This window comes from Eptatretus burgeri, chromosome 2 (assembly GCF_056783735.1).
Source record: "Eptatretus burgeri isolate ZD-2024b chromosome 2, Ebu_testis_v1, whole genome shotgun sequence".
NCBI lineage: Eukaryota > Metazoa > Chordata > Myxini > Myxiniformes > Myxinidae > Eptatretus > Eptatretus burgeri.
Window position 1 is genome coordinate 82,768,474 of NC_140962.1, and position 18,745 is coordinate 82,787,218.

The 18,745-nt window shown below is 53.9% G+C and overlaps 1 protein-coding gene across 11 annotated transcripts in view; it reads left to right on the forward strand.

Moving 5' to 3' along the window:
* Positions 1 to 18,745, forward strand: part of YEATS2 (YEATS domain containing 2) — a 194,840-nt gene that overhangs the window by 173,519 nt on the left and 2,576 nt on the right. For all 11 annotated transcript variants that reach the window (XM_085870069.1, XM_085870066.1, XM_085870064.1 and 8 more), the window contains 4 exons: positions 2,886 to 2,974; positions 6,531 to 6,744; positions 8,424 to 8,671; positions 8,773 to 8,847. In XM_085870069.1, coding sequence (XP_085726195.1) covers positions 2,886 to 2,974; positions 6,531 to 6,744; positions 8,424 to 8,671; positions 8,773 to 8,847 — 626 coding nt within the window. The remainder of the gene's footprint in view (positions 1 to 2,885; positions 2,975 to 6,530; positions 6,745 to 8,423; positions 8,672 to 8,772; positions 8,848 to 18,745) is intronic.

Here is an 18,745-nt window from a genome sequence, read left to right on the forward strand (position 1 = left end):
AGTGTAAGGTGTTGGGTATGAGAAAGAACAATGAAAATAGAGATTACAGGATGCAAGGGGTAATTTTGGAGTGTGTCACACAGGAGAAGGATCTGGGGGTGGTAATAGATACGGGAGGTAGGTAGGCAGCACAGTGCCAGGCAGCTATAAGTAGAGCAAATAGGGTTTTAGGCTGTATTTGGAGGGGGATCAATTATAAATCAAAAGTGGTGGCGTTAACATTGTGCAGGAATTTAGTGAGGGCCACATCTAGAGTATTGTGTGCAGTTTTGGTCACCACAGTTCCGGAAGGACAGAGATACCATCGAGAGGGTTCAGCGCAGGGCTACTGGATTGATTTCGGGCCTAGCTCGACTTCGCTTTGAGGAGTGGCTGAAGGAGACGGGGCTTTATACACTACAAAGGAGGCGGTTACAAGGAGATATGATAGAGATGTTTAAGATAATGAAAGGTGAAGATAAAATAAGTGCAGATTAATTATTTAACAGAGTAGACAGTGATAGGACCAGGGGCCATAGCCTAAGAGTAAAGAAGAGGAGAGTTAAGATGGTAGTAAGGCAGGGGTCTTTTACTCGGTGAGTAGTTTGATGGAATGGTCTCCTTGGAAAGGTAGTGGCAGCAGAAACGGTAGATAATTTTAAATTAGAATTAGATAGGTTCCTGGAGGTTATGGAGATAGAGGGGTATGGGGATGTTGACAGGACTTTTTGGTAGTGTGAGCATTGATGGGTAATTGTGAGCATGTGTGCAGAGTGCTGTTGGTGGGGGTCTTGCCAAGGGGTGTTGTGTGGTTGATGTGTGTTTTTAACCAAGCCCATGCCCCTCGATTGAGGAGAAGAAGAAAAAAAACATACAAAAACATCAAATAAATAGTTTTTTTTTTATCTCCCGCCGCGTGGCGGAAGGGGGATATTGTGATCACCCGGGTCATCCGTCCGGCTGTCCGTCTGTCCAGCTGGCTGGGCGTCTACTTTTATAGTTGTAAGTGCGATAACTCATAAACTGTTCGCCATATCGATTTGAAATTTGGGTCACACATGTACCACCTAAAAAGGAAGAACCCTATTGATTTTGGGCGTGGCCAGATCCAAGATGGCCGACTGGGGCGGCCATCTTGAAAAAAATGTTTTTTGTAATAAATGGAAAACTGCTCATCTGATTTCAATTATTTTTCAATGGTGGGGGATTCCCCATCTCTGATGGTATATTTTATTTTTTAAGCATTTTCTTCCTTAGATCTTGTGTTGATAAATTAGTGTGGTGTTCACACAGGCATGATGGGCTGAATGGCCTCCACCTGTGTCTGATATCCTTGTGTCCATTTGGAATAGGCCCTGCATGATTCGGAGGTATATCGTGCAAGCAAAGTGGAGGGAAATTTGAGGAAAAACATTGTGGTAGTACAGTAACGTCTGGGTGTAACAGATACATTCGGCAGAGTAGTTCTTCCTTACATATCGACAAGTCATTATATGGGGATTCCCCCAAAAATATATACATGTTGAAATATACTGTACAGAATAGTCCTTTGTAGTCCTACTTCAAACTCATTCCCAAGGTATATTAAACTCCAAAGCAAAACACGACGTCATGTGTCATTGATGCATGGTGCAGTGTGTTTCCATGCACTGAATTCAGTGGGACTCTTATCCCATTCTCTTTGTGGCTGGACAAAGCAAACCCTGGCTCGCATGTGACTTAAAGGCATTGCATGAGTGCATTTGCATCTTTATGGGCATTCTTCTTGCTCATTTTCAAAGCATCATTAAGTGTGCTGTACCTTGTTCATGGTACACAAAGCTTTATATTATTCAGAAGTCGCATTGAACAGGTCAACAGGCAGGTTGGCCATGCCAGGTGGGTTTCTGTCTGGAGGCATGTTTCCTTGGATAAACCTCCATATGAAGTGGCAGGTCCTCAACATTTGCACTGAACAGCTCTCATAGTATCGGTAAGTGCCTTTCGTGCAAGTGGCCTCTATTTGGTGGGATGCTTGGATGAAGAAGATTCTTTCTTGGCTGTGCTGCCTTCCTGATATTGAAGAAAAATCCTTCCTGGCAAATCAAGCAGCCTCACTTTTGCTTGTATCGAGGAAGAAGGTTCCTGTGAGGTGTGAAAGTTGTGCTGGTTTGACAGCGGTGAAGAATAATGAAAAAAAAATCTATTTTTGTGTGCACAGTTGAGGCTCATGGAAGAGCTGGGATGCAACACAACAAAAGGAACAGCAGGGGGTGAAGGAGGAAATGCCAACAGCAGGGCGGAGGGAGAAAATACACAGAGACAGAGAAACAAGGGATGCGAGTAACGGTGAGGTTGTAGGGGAGAGCGCAAGGGGTGGACAATGTGGATACAGAAGCCAAATTTTGGGAGGGTGGGGGTGGTTTCGCGTGTGTAGAAGAGTTATACCCACATTCCGCTGCACTGTTTTGGAAAAGCTCTTATGCCATTTCTGTTCATTGTACTTTGCTAAATGGCCCTTATGATGCAACCTGTCATTATTGTAGTACCAAATTAATTGCAGCGTGTATCCTTTGTACTCAGATGTGTCTACTGCATATGGTTGGAAGTAAATGTAAGGGTTACTTATGGGTTATCTCCGTATTATGTACACTCGAGGTGGGGGAGAGGATAGGTGGAGATGGGAGAGATCAATTCCTGTTTTTGTTGACATAAGTAAATAGATTTTCATGACAAGAAGGAAATCCAAAAGACTGGATGAGAAGAAAGGACCAACAAGTCTCGTTTCACAACTAGGAATGAGTTTTGCAGTTTTTGTTGATCTACGACCTGTCTTACACTGAGATAACAGGATATTATCATGTTTTAAATATCAGCCATTGAAAGAAATGTTTTGGGTTTGTTTGTTTCTTTTTTTGCAACCTCAGGACGAACTGCGAGTGATGCATCACCATTAGTTGCTCCCAGTCTTGAGTGTTTCCTAAGCTGGCCAATCGGAAAGCGCAGAGCTGCAGAGGTAAATCTTCACTTGCCTCCTTTTCAATGACTGCACACATGTTGTCCTTTAAGCATTAGCTGCCAATAATTCAGGCTGTTTGTTAATAAACAATAAACCACAAATGCTGTTTGTTTTTAACCTTTATTAATTAATTTTCCTTGGAGCCTTATTACTGATGATTCGTGAGACCATAAGGTTTTCCTGCACACATCACATCTGTTGCATGGTTACGTTTTTTCTTGAACTTTTTGCACTTGGTGCAGAATCGTTTGTACTTTTTACCCCTCAGCCCAATTGGGCTAAGGGGTATTGTCGTCACAGGCGTTGTCCGGGCGTCCGTCAACTTTTGGTTTCCGTCAATTTTGAGGAGAACGCCTTGTCCGATTAAATCCATTTTTATTCTTCTGTCGCCAGAGGCCATTGGCATACAAGTTGCCCTCTCCCAGGCAAAAATGCTACAGGTAGAACTATAGTATATGAGAGTTGTACTCGTATACTACAGTTGGGAATAGGTCCTACTGCAGTAGTCCGCAGAGAATTACGACAGGAAAGGAATGCTATTTTTGCCTGGGATGTCCGACTGTGTATCCGTGCATCCGTCTGTGTATCCGTGTGTTCGTTATTGGGTTTTTTTTTGTTTGTTACCATGATAGCTTGTGAACCAATGCAGATAATTCCACCAATCTTGGCACGAGTATGAACTGTAATACATTGATGAACTTGATTGTATTTTGGGTTTCAAAATTCTCAGGTCATGTCCTTTAATTGAAAACATTTGTAACCACCATAACTAGTGAATCACTGAAGAGGTTTCAACTAAACTTGGCACTGACATGGACTGTAACACAAAGATGAACTGATTACATTATGGTGTTCAACAGGTCAAAGGTCATGTGCCCTTTGAGAATCATTTTGCAGACCACAACTCGAGCTAGACTATCTGATGTCTCTCTTCCCTCTTGTGACCTTTATTTTTCAATGTGACCTTTAATTTGGATCAAACGAATGTGGGTTGACATCTCACACGAGGTGAGGCACATCCATCGATCCATTCACGTAAATTTCTATTTTCTAGTTTTTCCTGTGTCCCGAGTGTCTTAGTGTAGTCGATAGTAGAAAAATTGTGCAAATTATGATACAAGCATCAAATATGGCATTTCTGTTCTGCAGGGCTTTTTGATCAAATCTGCCTGATTGGCCATTTGAAAATCCAAATTTTGAAAAATTTGAAGAAAAAAAAAACTTCAAAAAAATTTGAAGTCACAGCTGCCTGAAATTCTTGAAGCGCAAGTGAACATCCCAGACAGAGAACCAAGGGGAGATGCAGTCATCATTGAAGGCTCAGCACTTATCAATGCCCTACCTCCACACACTTCAAAGATATTTGATGACTATGCTAAAGAAGACATCATCCCAAAAGTGGAATCCTATGGTGCCAGGTACGAGAGGGTGGACGTAGTGTTTGATGTGCACAAGAAGTCAAGTCTGAAGTCCGAGGCAAGGTCGAAAAGGGGGCAAGGAATCAGAAGAAGAGTGACAGGAACCAGTGAGACCCCAAGTAACTGGAGAAGCTTTCTTCGAGATGACAGCAACAAGACTGAGCTGTTTCACTTCCTTGCGGAAAAGACGTGTGAAGCGCAGACGACAAGCACAGTCATTGTCACAAAAGGAGAAGATGCCATTAGCAACACAAGGAAGTCACTGGATGCTGTGTCTCCATGTTGTCATTAAGAAGCTGACACTCGAAAATTTGTACATGCCAGGGATGCAACGACGGATGGTAGCAAGTCCATTATCATTAAGGCTAATGACATGGACGTACTAGTCATAGCAATATCTGTACTGCCATCCTTACAGGAACTAGGTCTTGAGAACATGTGGATTGCCTTTGGCCAAGGAGCCAATGCGTGATGGATTCCAGTCCACGAGGTAGTTTCTGCAATAGGACCTGAGAAAGCTAGAGGGATCCCATACTTCCATGCGTTCACTGGATGTGACATCGTGTCTGCCTTCCACGGTAAAGGGAAGAAAACTGCATGGCAGACTTGGAACGTCTTTGATGATGTTTCTGAAACATTCACCAATCTCAGCCAGCATCAAACATTGATTCGTGATCTTGACTTTTTTTAAGTTTTTTTTTTCTTCAAATTTTTCAAAATTTAGATTTTCAAATGGTCAATCAGGCAGATTTGATTAGAATCCCCTGGAGAACAAATGCGCCAAATTTGATGCTTGTATCATCATTTGCACGAGTCCTCTCAAAAATTGCTGTTTTCTGCCCCACGATCTGTAATATTTGTATTTTTGCACATCTGCATGCATTGAGTTTGTGGGAATACTATGACTTTCCAGTGGTATTTTCTCAGCACCCAACTCAGCTGCTGTTATGGCAATGAATCAATGGTGTACATAGGCATCACATATAGAGCAGACCAAGCAAGCGAATGACCTGATTCCTGAAGCTCATTAATAAGTCAGCTGGTTTTCATTTACAAACTGCAAGTGACATGGTTGGTAATTCCTCTAAAACATGATTTGTTCCCAGAAGCTAAGAATTTGATTTGTTAATCCCGTTGCCTTCAGCTGGATTTGAACCTGCATCCTCTGCTCTGTCCAGTGTCCTTACTGTTATACTTTATACTACTGTCACTCTTACAGCAGCTAAAAGCCAATTTGGTTGTCTCCTCTTCTTTCTTTAAAGGCCTTTTGTAGAAAGCTGCTTGAATTATTTCCTCTGCCACCGAAGGTGAAGGAGGTTATGTTTTCACCCCCTTTCTGTTTGTCATAATATCTCAAAGTTGTGAACGGATCCGGATGAAATTGTGGACAGGTTGGGTGTGTGTCACAAGGATGAACTGATTAGATTTTGGTGAAGATCCGGATCCGGATTCGACGACTTCACCATTGAGAGATCGGGCCAAAAACAATATATAGCAAGATATCTCAAAAAGTTGTGGATGGATTCGAATGAAACTTGGTGGACATGTCTGGGGTGTGGCAAGAACGAATTGGTTCAATTTTGGTGAAGATCTGGATCCGAATCTGGATATGAGAATTATTTAATTTCCAAAGTGATTCTTCACCATTGAGAGAGAGATAGGGCCAAAAACGATATAGCACTGTTTGGCATGATATTTCAAAAATCTATTGGGCCAAATATGTTCTCATGGATCAGGCATTACGTGGTGGAGGTATGCGCTCTACCGAGTGCCCTTCGAGTTTTTAATGTGACACTTTTGTTTGGCTGATTGGGCCGTAATGTCAGTTCTTGCTTCCTTTACTCTTATAATTTTTTGTAAGTGACCTGTTCATAGATTAATTTGTACATTTATCACATGGAGGAATATAATGTCAGGAGATATCAGTGGACTATTCTATGAATTACAAGGACAGCAGTAGATTATGAACAAATCAACTCGATATGTGGAATTTGAATCTGAGATTCCAGCATCATGAGGCAAGTGCTTCGATATGAATCTCCAACAGCTGTTTCTTTTTTCTCCCACTTGTCTTTGTCTTGCTATTTTTGCATCTTCGAAGTTATCTCTGTACCAATAACCCACTTCTATTCCAGTGGCAGAGAGTGCGCCATGTTCGCCGGTTGCTGATGGCAATGGTTGCGGTCCAACCACACTTCGAAGTTCTCGTTGATATTCCCACCACCCGCACCCTTGCAACCTGGTGTCGTCGCCATGGCTTCACACCACCAGATCCACTTACCACCTACGGAAGCAAACTACATCATGGCCTCCTTGAGGACCTCCTGTTGCAAGTTGACAGCGAACCAGGTGAGAAGCACCTCTGTGCCCTTAAACGTATATGGAGTCGGTGTGTGCATGGAGAAAGTAATTTATCTTTGGCTTGTTTTTATTCTTCTTTGACATCGATGTTTAGCCAATAGGATGTTGCAGAGCTGTCTAATCTGGGTTTGATTCTTGGCCTGACCATAAACTGTCGGATTGGTGCCTCAGTCAACGTTGCCTTGTAAAGTATGCAGTCTCTTGGATGTGTGTTAAGCTGGGTGTGCCATCTGCTAGCATGAGCTGGTGGACGTTAAAGATGCCTTTCTTGAAAAGAAGGCAAGCTATCACCCACAGCCTTTCAAGATTACAAAACTATTCCCGTAACCATCTTTAGTCCAATCTCAAATCTGGCCAGCCAGTTCGTAAAAGACTTTGGCCATGTCTCTTGACAGACATCTTTCAAAGTCATGTACAAATAAATAGGAATTGAAAATCATGGATGTTTATAAATATGGCCGGTTATTATTTTTTAATCCGTGCAAAGCTCCCTTCATCCTTTTCAAGAGATTCAAGAGAAAAATTAAATTAACATATAATGCAGAATGGTCTCATTATAAATGCAATCAAAAACTAGAAGAGCACTCGGTGGAGTGTAATGTGCCTGATCCACGAGAACATATGTGGTCCAATACATTTTTGAAATATCATACGATACAGCATTATATGGTTTTGGCCCCATCTCTCAATGGTGAAGAATCACTTAAAATTCAAGTCGCTGGGTCTGGATCCGGATCTTCACCAAAATATAATCAGTTTGTCCTTGTCTCACACCAAACCTGTCCACAAAATTTTATACGGATCCATCCACAACTTTTTGAGAAATCCTGTACACAAACAAACAAACAGACAGAAAGGGGTGAAAACATAACCTCCACCTTCGGTGGCAGAGGTAATAAATATCTCAAATCGCTGATGATTTTTTTCCACAACCACGTCACAATGTTTCATAAAGGTACAGAAAGCCCAAAACAAGGTTTCACACCATGGAAGCATACGAGTTTAGTTTGTTAAGGTTTGTGTTAAAACTAAGAACAATCATTCCACTTCATGTGGGGCTTGCAATGTTGTTCACTCATTGCTGCTGCCACTAAGGAAATAGACCACCGAAGCTCGTTCTTCTTGTCTAATGGTTCGAGCGTCTGCTCTGAGTCTGGGAGGACGGTGGTTCGAACTCCGGATGAGTCATACCAAAGGCTTTATATATGGTAGCTGCTGCTTTCTTGCTTGACGCTCAGCATTTAAAAACGTTATGTCAAAAGTTCCTATGTCAAAAGTTCCTTGTCAGGGAACACGTAATAATAAGAAAGAATGGTGTGGAACTTTGTGGGAATATGTACGAACTGTAGTTCCAAACCAGATAAAACCTGGTTAGATTGGCCTCCTGAACGACTGAGTTGAGTTTAACTGAACGTTTGATTTTGTAATGTTGCTGAGGATAAAAGAAAGACAAAAAAAGTAACAATTCTGTCCAGGAAGCAAGCGAATTGGTGAGCAATCCTGCAAGGACAAAACCCTGAACAATGTTTGTCATGGACAAATCGTTGGGCTAAACATTATCTTCCCAACATTAGTTGCATTGTTCAAAGTGGATGTCTGTGACTAACATGGAAGTTTTGTTTCATAACACATAGGTTGACTTTCTATCCAACTCTGTTCCTCTGCAGACAAATCTTCAACACTAAGCACTTCAAGCGTATTATTAGAAGAAGCCCTCTCACAGACAATGAAGCACGGGACAGCATTCAATGCTGGTGAGGAGGAAGACGAAGAAGTTGATGTACTGGGTGACAATGAAAGTTGCAAAGTGAAGGCAGAGGTTGAGATGAAGCACAAGGACCAGTGGGCCCCTCAAGCAGCAACGCTGCTCGCTTTGGATCCGGCCGAAAACTTCGTACAAGAAACGGCAAATGAGGTCAGTGGTTGGGTGTTTCAGCTGTGGGTGCTTCATATAACTTTGTGGGGTTATGAAGATTGGCTGACTCTCACATTATCGGTAAAAACTACCGTTACCAGGTTGGAGTTAATCTGGAAAGCACCGAGGTTATTCCTGGAGTGGATGGCATGATCACTGCACGCATGATGCTTAAGGTTAGTGTGCCTTCCTCTCTCTCATCACAACACAGCTGAGCTTTCCCCTTTTATCATAACATGACGAGCGAGCAGGACAGCCGAGAGGTACGACACTTTCCTCTGTGTTTGAATCTTGATCCAGCTATAAACTGCAATTCTGGGGTTTTGCGCACAGGGTGATTTCATCGATGTGGGTGCTGTCCCTGATGGACGTTGAACTGGTTGTCCCATCTGTTGGCATTAATTGGTGGACGTTAAAGATCCCATGGTATCCTTCGCGAAGAATAGGCGAGCTAATCGCCAGCACCCTGGTCCAATTACAAATTCCTTTTCGAGCCTCCAGGGGCCCCTGCAACAGTTGATTCAAACCAGGTGCTGCAGATGAACACAAATGACGACTGCATGATTTCAAATAAAATAAAATAAAAATTTTAAAAAAGGAAAGAGTAATGGAGAAAAAGGAAAATGTATCGAGGAGAAACTTAAATTTAGATTCTAATTTGAAGTTGTATTCAAAATGATCGTTAATAAGTTTTACCAGATTTGTTTGTCTTGAATATTAAAAATGTTTGTTCATTTTAAACAATTGAGGTTCACATCTTCAGCAGAAAAGAAATGCATGAAGCCAGAATATTAACCTCAATTATCATCCAAATAATCCGACCCCACCCCTGCAACCCTCACCTTTGAAGAGAAACAGCCTCAAAATCAAAAAAAAAATTCGACCTGATTAAGAAAACAATGGCCATTGGGGGTGGGAGGGGGAGAGGGGAGGGTGGGAGGGGGAGAGGGGAGGGTGGGAGGGGGAGAGGGGAGGGTGGGAGGGGGAGAGGGGAGGGTGGGAGGGAGAGGGGAGGGTGGGAGGGGGAGAGGGGAGGGTGGGAGGGGGAGAGGGGAGGGTGGGAGGGGAGAGGGGAGGGTGGGAGGGGGAGAGGGGAGGGTGGGAGGGGAGAGGGGGAGAGGGGAGGGTGGGAGGGGGAGAGGGGGAGAGGGGAGGGTGGGAGGGGGAGAGGGGAGGGTGGGAGGGGGAGAGGGGAGGGTGGGAGGGGGAGAGGGGAGGGTGGGAGGGGGAGAGGGGAGGGTGGGAGGGGGAGAGGGAGGGTGGGAGGGGGAGAGGGGAGGGTGGGAGGGGGAGAGGGGGTGGGAGGGGAGAGGGGGTGGGAGGGGGAGAGGGGTGGGAGGGGGAGAGGGGAGAGGGAGGGGTGGGAGGGGAAGGGGAGGGGGTGAGGGGGGAGAGGGGAGGGGTGGGAGGGGAGAGAGGAGGGGAGGGGTGAGGGAGGGAGGGGTGAGGGGAGGGAGGGGAGGGGTCAGGGAGGGGAGGGGTGAGGGGAGGGAGGGGAGGGGGTGAGGAGTGGGAGGGGTGAGGAGTGGGAGGGGTGGGGGTGGGAGGGGGAGAGGGGTGGGAGGGGGAGAGGGAGAGGGGTGGGAGGGGGAGAGGGAGAGGGGTGGGAGGGGGAGAGGGAGAGAGGTGGGAGGGGGAGAGGGAGAGGGGTGGGAGGGAGAGGGGTGGGAGGGGAGGGGTGGGAGGGGGAGGGGTGGGAGGGAGAGGGGTGGGAGGGGAGGGGTGGGAGGGGGAGAGGTGAGGGGTGGGAGGGGAGAGGTGGGAGGGGAGAGGTGGGAGGGGGAGAGGTGGGAGGGGAGAGGTGGGAGGGGGAGAGGTGGGAGGGGAGAGGTGGGAGGGGAGAGGTGAGAGGGGGAGAGGTGAGAGGAGTGGGAGGGGAGAGGTGGGAGGGGGAGAGGTGAGAGGGGTGGGAGGGGAGAGGTGAGGGAGGGGGAGAGGTGAGAGGGGTGGGAGGAGGAGAGGGAGAGGGGTGGGAGGGGGAGAGGGGTGGGAGGGGGAGAGGGAGAGGTGGGGGGGAGAGGGGTTGGGGGAGAATAGGGTGGGGGAGAAGGGTGGGGGGGAGAGAAGAGCAGCACGAGGGGGAGAGAAAGGCAACACGAGGAGAGGGGAGCGGAGGGGAACAAGGCAGCACGAGGAGAGGAGAAGAAGGCAAAGTGAGGGGAGAGGAGCTGAGGGGAAGAAGGCAGCGCGAGGGCAGGGGAGGGGAAGAAGGCAGCATGGGGGAGGGGAAGAAGGCAGCATGGGGGGAGGGGAAGAAGGCAGCATGGGGGAGGGGAAGAAGGCAGCGTGAGGGGAGGGGAACAAGGCAGCGTGAGGGGAGGGAAAGAAGGCAGCACGAGGGGAGGGAAGGGGAAGAAGGCAGCACGAGGGGAGGGAAGGGGAAGAAGGCAGCACGAGGGGAGGGAAGGGGAAGAAGGCAGCACGAGGGGAGAAAAGGGGAAGATGGCAGCACGAGGGGAGGGGAAGAAGGCAGTGCGAGGAGAGAGGAGCGGAAGAAGGCAGCGCAAGGGGAAGAAGTCAGCGCGAATGGAGGGGAGGGGAAGAAAGCAGCGCGAGGAGAGGGGAGGGGAAGAAGGCAGTGCCAGGGGAGGGGAAGAAGGCAGCACGAGGGGAAGAAGGCAGCGCAAGGAGAGGGGAGCTGAGGGGAAGAAGGCAGCGCGAGGGGAGGGGAAGAAGGCAGTGCGAGGGGAGGGGAGCGGAAGAAGGCAGCGCGAGGAGAGGGGAGCGGAAGAAGGCAGCGCGAGGAGAGGGGAGCGGAAGAAGGCAGCGCGAGGAGAGGGGAGCGGAAGAAGGCAGCGCGAGGAGAGGGGAGCGGAAGAAGGCAGCGCGAGGGGAGGGGAAGAAGGCAGCGCAAGGAGAGGGGAGCTGAGGGGAAGAAGGCAGCGTGAGGGGAGGCGAGGAGAGGGGAAGAAGGCAGCGAGAGGAGTGGGGAGGGGAAGAAGGCAGCGAGAGGAGTGGGGAGGGGAAGAAGGCAGCGAGAGGAGTGGGGAGGGGAAGAAGGCAGTGCGAGGGGAGGGGAGGTGAGGGGAAGAAGGCAGCGCAAGGCGCCGGTAAGAAGACAGCACGAGGGGAAGAGGGTAGCGCGATGGGAGGGGAGGAGAAGAAGGCAGCGCAAGGAGAGGGGAGGGGAAGAAGGCAGTGCGAGGAGAGGGGAGGGGAAGAAGGCAGTGCGAGGAGAGGGGAGGGGAAGAAGGCAGTGCGAGGGGGAAGAAGGCAGTGCGAGGGGGGGAAGAAGGCAGCGCAAGGAGAGGGGAGCTGAGGGGAAGAAGGCAGCGTGAGGCGAGGGGAGGGGAAGAAGGCAGCGAGAGGGGAGGGGAAGAAGGCAGCGCGAGGGAGAGGAGCTGAGGGGAAGAAAGCAGCGCAAGGGGAGGTGAGGGGAGGGGAAGAAGGCAGCACGAGGAGAGGGGAGGGGAAGAAGGCAGCACGAGGGGAGGGGAGGTGAGGGGAAGAAGGCAGGGCGAGGGGACGGGAAGAAGACAGCACGAGGGGAGGCGAGGGCAAGAGTGCAGCACGAGGGGAAGGAAGGGGAAGAAGGCAGCACGAGGGGAGGGAAGGGGAAGAAGGCAGCATGCGGCGAGAGGAGGGGATGAAGGTAGCAGGAGGTGAGGGCAGAGGAGGGGAAGAAGGCAACAGGAGGTGAGGGAAAGAAGGCAGCATGAGGGGAGGGGAGGGGAAGAAGGCAGCGCAAGGGGAAGAAGTCAGCACGTAGGGAAGGGAGGGGAAGAAGGCAGCGCGAGCAGAGGGGAGGGGAAGAAGGCAGCGCGAGGAGAGGGGAGGGGAACAAGGCAGCACGAGGAGAGGAGAAGAAGGCAGCGTGAGGGGAGAGGAGCTGAGGGGAAGAAGGCAGCGCGAGGGCAGGGGAGGGGAAGAAGGCAGCATGGGGGGAGGGGAAGAAGGCAGCGTGAGGGGAGGGGAACAAGGCAGCGTGAGGGGAGGGAAAGAAGGTAGCGTGAGGGTAGGGAAGGGAAAGAAGGCAGCACGAGGGGAGGGAAGGGGAAGAAGGCAGCACGAGGGGAGGGAAGGGGAAGAAGGCAGCACGAGGGGAGGGAGGGGAAGAAGGCAGCACGAGGGGAGAAAAGGGGAAGATGGCAGCACGAGGGGAGAAAAGGGGAAGATGGCAGCACGAGGGGAGGGGAAGAAGGCAGTGCGAGGAGAGAGGAGCGGAAGAAGGCAGCGCAAGGGGAAGAAGTCAGCGCGAATGGAGGGGAGGGGAAGAAAGCAGCGCGAGGAGAGGGGAGGGCAAGAAGGAAGTGCGAGGGGAGGGGAAGAAGGCAGCGCGAGGAGAGGGGAGGGGAAGAAGGCAGTGCCAGGGGAGGGGAGGTGAGGGGAAGAAGGCAGCGCAAGGAGAGGGGAGGGGAAGAAGGCAGTGCGAGGAGAGGGGAGGGGAGGGGAAGAAGGCAGCGAGAGGAGTGGGGAGGGGAAGAAGGCAGTGCGAGGGGGAAGAAGGCAGTGCGAGGGGGAAGAAGGCAGCGCAAGGAGAGGGGAGCTGAGGGGAAGAAGGCAGCGTGAGGAGAGGCGAGGGGAGGGGAAGAAGGCAGCGAGAGGAGTGGGGAGGGGAAGAAGGCAGCGAGAGGAGTGGGGAGGGGAAGAAGGCAGTGCGAGGAGAGGGGAGGGGAAGAAGGCAGTGCGAGGGGGAAGAAGGCAGCGCAAGGAGAGGGGAGCTGAGGGGAAGAAGGCAGCGTGAGGCGAGGGGAGGGGAAGAAGGCAGCGAGAGGGGAGGGGAAGAAGGCAGCGCGAGGGGAGAGGAGCTGAGGGGAAGAAAGCAGCGCAAGGGGAGGTGAGGGGAGGGGAAGAAGGCAGCACGAGGAGAGGGGAGGGGAAGAAGGCAGCGCGAGGAGAGGGGAGGTGAGGGGAAGAAGGCAGGGCAAGGGGACGGGAAGAAGACAGCACGAGGGGAGGGGAGGGCAAGAGGGCAGCACGAGGGGAGGGAAGGGGAAGAAGGCAGCACGTGGGGAGGGAAGGGGAAGAAGGCAGCATGCGGCGAGAGGAGGGGATGAAGGTAGCAGGAGGTGAGGGCAGAGGAGGGGAAGAAGGCAACAGGAGGTGAGGGAAAGAAGGCAGCATGAGGGGAGGGGAGGGGAAGAAGGCAGCACGAGGGGAGAAAAGGGGAAGATGGCAGCACGAGGGGAGGGGAAGAAGGCAGTGTGAGGAGAGAGGAGCGGAAGAAGGCAGCGCAAGGGGAAGAAGTCAGCGCGAATGGAGGGGAGGGGAAGAAAGCAGCGCGAGGAGAGGGGAGGGCAAGAAGGAAGTGCGAGGGGAGGGGAAGAAGGCAGCGTGAGGAGAGGGGAGGGGAAGAAGGCAGTGCCAGGGGAGGGGAGGTGAGGGGAAGAAGGCAGCGCAAGGAGAGGGGAGGGGAAGAAGGCAGTGCGAGGGGGAAGAAGGCAGTGCGAGGGGGAAGAAGGCAGCGCAAGGAGAGGGGAGCTGAGGGGAAGAAGGCAGCGTGAGGAGAGGCGAGGGGAGGGGAAGAAGGCAGCGAGAGGAGTGGGGAGGGGAAGAAGGCAGCGAGAGGAGTGGGGAGGGGAAGAAGGCAGCGAGAGGAGTGGGGAGGGGAAGAAGGCAGTGCGAGGGGAGGGGAAGTGAGGGGAAGAAGGCAGCGCAAGGCGCCGGGAAGAAGACAGCACGATGGGAGGGGAGGAGAAGAAGGCAGCGCAAGGAGAGGGGAGCTGAGGGGAAGAAGGCAGCGTGATGGGAGAGAAGGGAGGTGAGGGAAGAGGGAGAAGCCGAGAAAAGGAGAGGCAAAGAAGACAGTGCGAGGGGGTGGGTAAGGTAAGAAGGCAGTGTGAGGTGAGATGAGGGGAGGGGAGTGAAAGAAGGCAGCGCGAGGGCAGGGGAGGGGAAGAAGGCAGCGTGGGGGAGGGGAAGAAGGCAGCGTGGGGGAGGGGAAGAAGGCAGCGTGAGGGGAGGGGAAGAAGTCAGCGCAAAGGGAGGGGAGGGGAAGAAGGCAGCACGAGGGGAGGGGAGGTGAGGGGAAGAAGGCAGGGCGAGGGGACGGGAAGAAGACAGCACGAGGGGAGGCGAGGGCAAGAGTGCAGCACGAGGGGAAGGAAGGGGAAGAAGGCAGCACGAGGGGAGGGAAGGGGAAGAAGGCAGCAGGAGGGGAGGGAAGGGGAAGAAGGCAGCACGAGGGGAGGGAAGGGGAAGAAGGCAGCACGAGGGGAGGGAAGGGGATGAAGGTAGCAGGAGGTGAGGGCAGAGGAGGGGAAGAAGGCAACAGGAGGTGAGGGAAAGAAGGCAGCATGAGGGGAGGGGAGGGGAAGAAGGCAGCGCAAGGGGAAGAAGTCAGCACGTAGGGAGGGGAGGGGAAGAAGGCAGCGCGAGGAGAGGGGAGGGGAAGAAGGCAGCACGAGGGGAGGGGAAGAAGGCAGCACGAGGGCAGGGGAGGGGAAGAAGGCAGCATGGGGGGAGGGGAAGAAGGCAGCATGGGGGAGGGGAAGAAGGCAGCATGGGGGGAGGGGAAGAAGGCAGCATGGGGGGAGGGGAAGAAGGCAGCATGGGGGAGGGGAAGAAGGCAGCGTGAGGGGAGGGGAACAAGGCAGCGTGAGGGGAGGGAAAGAAAGTTGCGTGAGGGTAGGGAAGGGAAAGAAGGCAGCACGAGGGGAGGGAAGGGGAAGAAGGCAGCACGAGGGGAGAAAAGGGGAAGATGGCAGCACGAGAGGAGGGGAAGAAGGCAGCGCCAGGAGAGAGGAGCGGAAGAAGGCAGCGCAAGGGGAAGAAGTCACCGCGAATGGAGGGGAGGGGAAGAAAGCAGCGCGAGGAGAGGGGAGGGCAAGAAGGATGTGCGAGGGCAGGGGAAGAAGGCAGCGGGAGGAGAGGGGAGGGGAAGAAGGCAGCGCGAGGAGAGGGGAGGGGAAGAACTCAGTGCCAGGGGAGGGGAAGAAGGCAGCGCAAGGAGAGGGGAGCTGAGGGGAAGAAGGCAGCGTGAGGAGAGGCGAGGGGAGGGGAAGAAGGCAGCGAGAGGGGAGGGAGGGGAAGAAGGCAGCGAGAGGGGAGGGGAGGGGAAGAAGGCAGCGAGGGGAGGGGAGGGGAAGAAGGCAGCGCAAGGGGAAGAAGTCAGCACGTAGGGAGGGGAGGGGAAGAAGGCAGCGCGAGCAGAGGGCAGGGCAAGAAGGCAGCGCGAGGAGAGGGGAGCGGAAGAAGCCCGCACAAGGCGAGCCGAAGAAGGCAGCGCGAGGGGAGGGAAGGGGAAGAAGGCGGCACGAGGGGAGGGAAAATGCAGCGCGAGACGAGAGGGGAGGGGAAGAAGAAAGCACGAGGGGAGGGGAAGAAGGCAGCACGAGGGGAGGGGAAGAAGGCAGCACGAGGGGAGGGGAGCTGAGGGAAACGAGGCAGCGCGAGGGGAGGGGAGCTGAGGGGAAGAAGGCAGCGTGAGGGGAGAGGAGCTGAGGGGAAGAAGGCAGCACGAGGGCAGGGGAGGGGAAGAAGGCAGCATGGGGGAGGGGAAGAAGGCAGCGTGAGGGGAGGGGAACAAGGCAGCGTGAGGGTAGGGAAGGGAAAGAAGGCAGCACGAGGGGAGGGAAGGGGAAGAAGGCAGCACGAGGGGAGAAAAAGGGGAAGATGGCAGCACGAGGGGAGGGGAAGAAGGCAGCGCCAGGAGAGGAGCGGAAGAAGGCAGCGCAAGGGGAAGAAGTCAGCGCGAATGGAGGGGAGGGAAAGAAAGCAGCGCGAGGACAGGGGAGGGCAAGAAGGAAGTGCGAGGGGAGGGGAAGAAGGCAGCGCCAGGGGAGGGGAAGAAGGCAGCACAAGGAGAGGGGAGCTGAGGGGAAGAAGGCAGCGTGAGGAGAGGGGAGGGGAAGAAGGCAGTGCGAGGGGAGGTGAGGTGAGGGGAAGAAGGTAGCGCAAGGCGCCGGTAAGAAGACAGCACGAGGGGAAGAGGGTAGCGCGATGGGAGGGGAGGAGAAGAAGGCAGCGCAAGGAGAGGGGAGGGGAAGAAGGCAGTGCGAGGAGAGGGGAGGGGAAGAAGGCAGTGTGAGGGGGAACAAGGCAGCGCAAGGAGAGGGGAGCTGAGGGGAAGAAGGCAGCGTGAGGAGAGGGGAGCTGAGGGGAAGAAGGCAGCGCAAGGAGAGGGGAGCTGAGGAGAAGAAGGCAGCGAGAGGAGTGGGGAGGGGAAGAAGGCAGCACGAGGGGAGGGGAAGTGAGTGGAAGAAGGCAGCGCACGGCGCCGGGAAGAAGACAGCGCGATGGGAGGGGAGGGGAAGATGGTCGCGCGAGGGGAGGGGAGGAGAAGAAGGCAGTGTAAGGAGAGGGGAGCTGAGGGGCAGCAGGCAGCACGAGGGGAGGCGAGGGGAGGGAAGGAAGGCAGCACGAGGGGAGGGGAAGAAGGCCGCGCAAGGAGAGGGGAGCTGAGGGGAAGAAGGCAGCATGAGGCGAGGCGAGGGGAGGAGAAGAAGGCAGCGAGAGGGGAGGGGAAGAAGGCAACGCGAGGGGAGAGGAGCTGAGGGGAAGAAGGCAGTGCAAGGGGGGGTGAGGGGAGGGGAAGAAGGCGGCACGAGGGGAGGGGGGGGGAAGAAGGCAGCGCAAGGGGAGTGAGGGGAAGAACTCAGCCCGAGCGGAGGTGAGGAGAAGAAGGCAGCGCGAGGGGAGCGGAGGGGAATAAGGCAGCGCGAGGTGAGGGGAAGAAGGCAGCACGAGGGGAGGGGAAGAAGGCAGCACAAGGGGAGGGGAGCGGAGGGAAACGAGGCAGCGCGAGGAGAGGGGAGCTGAGGGGAAGAAGGCAGCGCGAGGGGAGGGGAAGAAGGCAGCACGAGGGGAGGGGAAGAAGGCAGCGCAAGGAGAGGGGAGCTGAGGGGAAGAAGGCAGCGCGAGGAGAGGGGAGGGGAAGAAGGCAGTGCGAGGAGAGGGGAAGATGGCAGCGAGAGGAGTGGGGATGGGAAGAAGGCAGCGCGAGGGGAGGGGAGGTGAGGGGAAGAAGGCAGCGCAAGGCGCCGGGAAGAAGACAGCACGAGGGGAGGGGAGGGGAAGAGTGCAGCACGAGGGGAGGGGAGGAGAAGAAGGCGGCGCAAGGAGAGGGGAGCTGAGGGGAAGAAGGCAGCGCGAGGAGAGGGGAGGGGAAGAAGGCAGTGCGATGAGAGGGGAGGGGAAGAAGGCAGTGCGAGGAGAGGGGAGAAGGCAACGCAAGGAGAGGGGAGAAGGCAACGCAAGGAGAGGGGAGCTGAGAGGAAGAAGGCAGCGTGAGGGGAGGCGAGGGGAGGGGAAGAAGGCAGCACGAGGAGAGGGGAGGGGAAGAAGGCAGCGCGAGGGGAGCGGAGGGGAAGAAGGCTGCGTGAGGGGAGCGGAGGGGAAGAAGGCAGCGCGAGGGGAGCGGAGGGGAATAAGGCAGCGCGAGGGGAGCGGAGGAAAAGAAGGCAGCATGAGGGGAGCGGAGGGGAAGAAGGCTGCGCGAGGGGAGCGGAGGGGAAGAAGGCAGCGCGAGGGGAGGTGAGGGGAAGAAGTCAGCTTGAGGAGAGGGGAGCTGAGGAGAAGAAGACAGCACGAGGGGAGGGGAGGGGAAGAAAGCAGCAGGAGGGGAGCGGAAGAAGGCAGCGCGAGGGGAGGGGAGCGGAAGAAGGCAGCGCGAGGAGAGGGGAGCTGAGGGGAAGAAGGCACCGCGAGGGGAGGGGAGCTGAGGGGAAGAAGGCAGCGCGGGGGAGAGGAGCTGAGCGGAAGAAGTCAGCGCGAAGGCAGGGGAGGTGAAGGCAGTTTAAGGAGAGGGGAGCTGAGGGGAAGAAGGCAGCGCGAGGGGAGGGGAAGAAGGCAGTGCCAGGGGAGGGGAAGAAGGCAGCACGAGGGGAGGGGAAGAAGGCAGCGCAAGGAGAGGGGAGCTGAGGGGAAGAAGGCAGCGCGAGGGGAGGGGAAGAAGGCAGTGCGAGGGGAGGGGAGCGGAAGAAGGCAGCGCGAGGAGAGGGGAGCGGAAGAAGGCAGCGCGAGGAGAGGGGAGCTGAGGGAAAGAAGGCAGCGCTTGGAGAGGGGGAATTGAGGGGAAGAAGGCAGCGCGAGGGGAGAGGAGCTGAGCGGAAGAAGGCAGCGCGAGTGAAGACGAGGGGAGGGGAAGAAGGCAGCGTGAGGGCAGGGGAGGGGAAGAAGGCAGTGCGAGGGGAG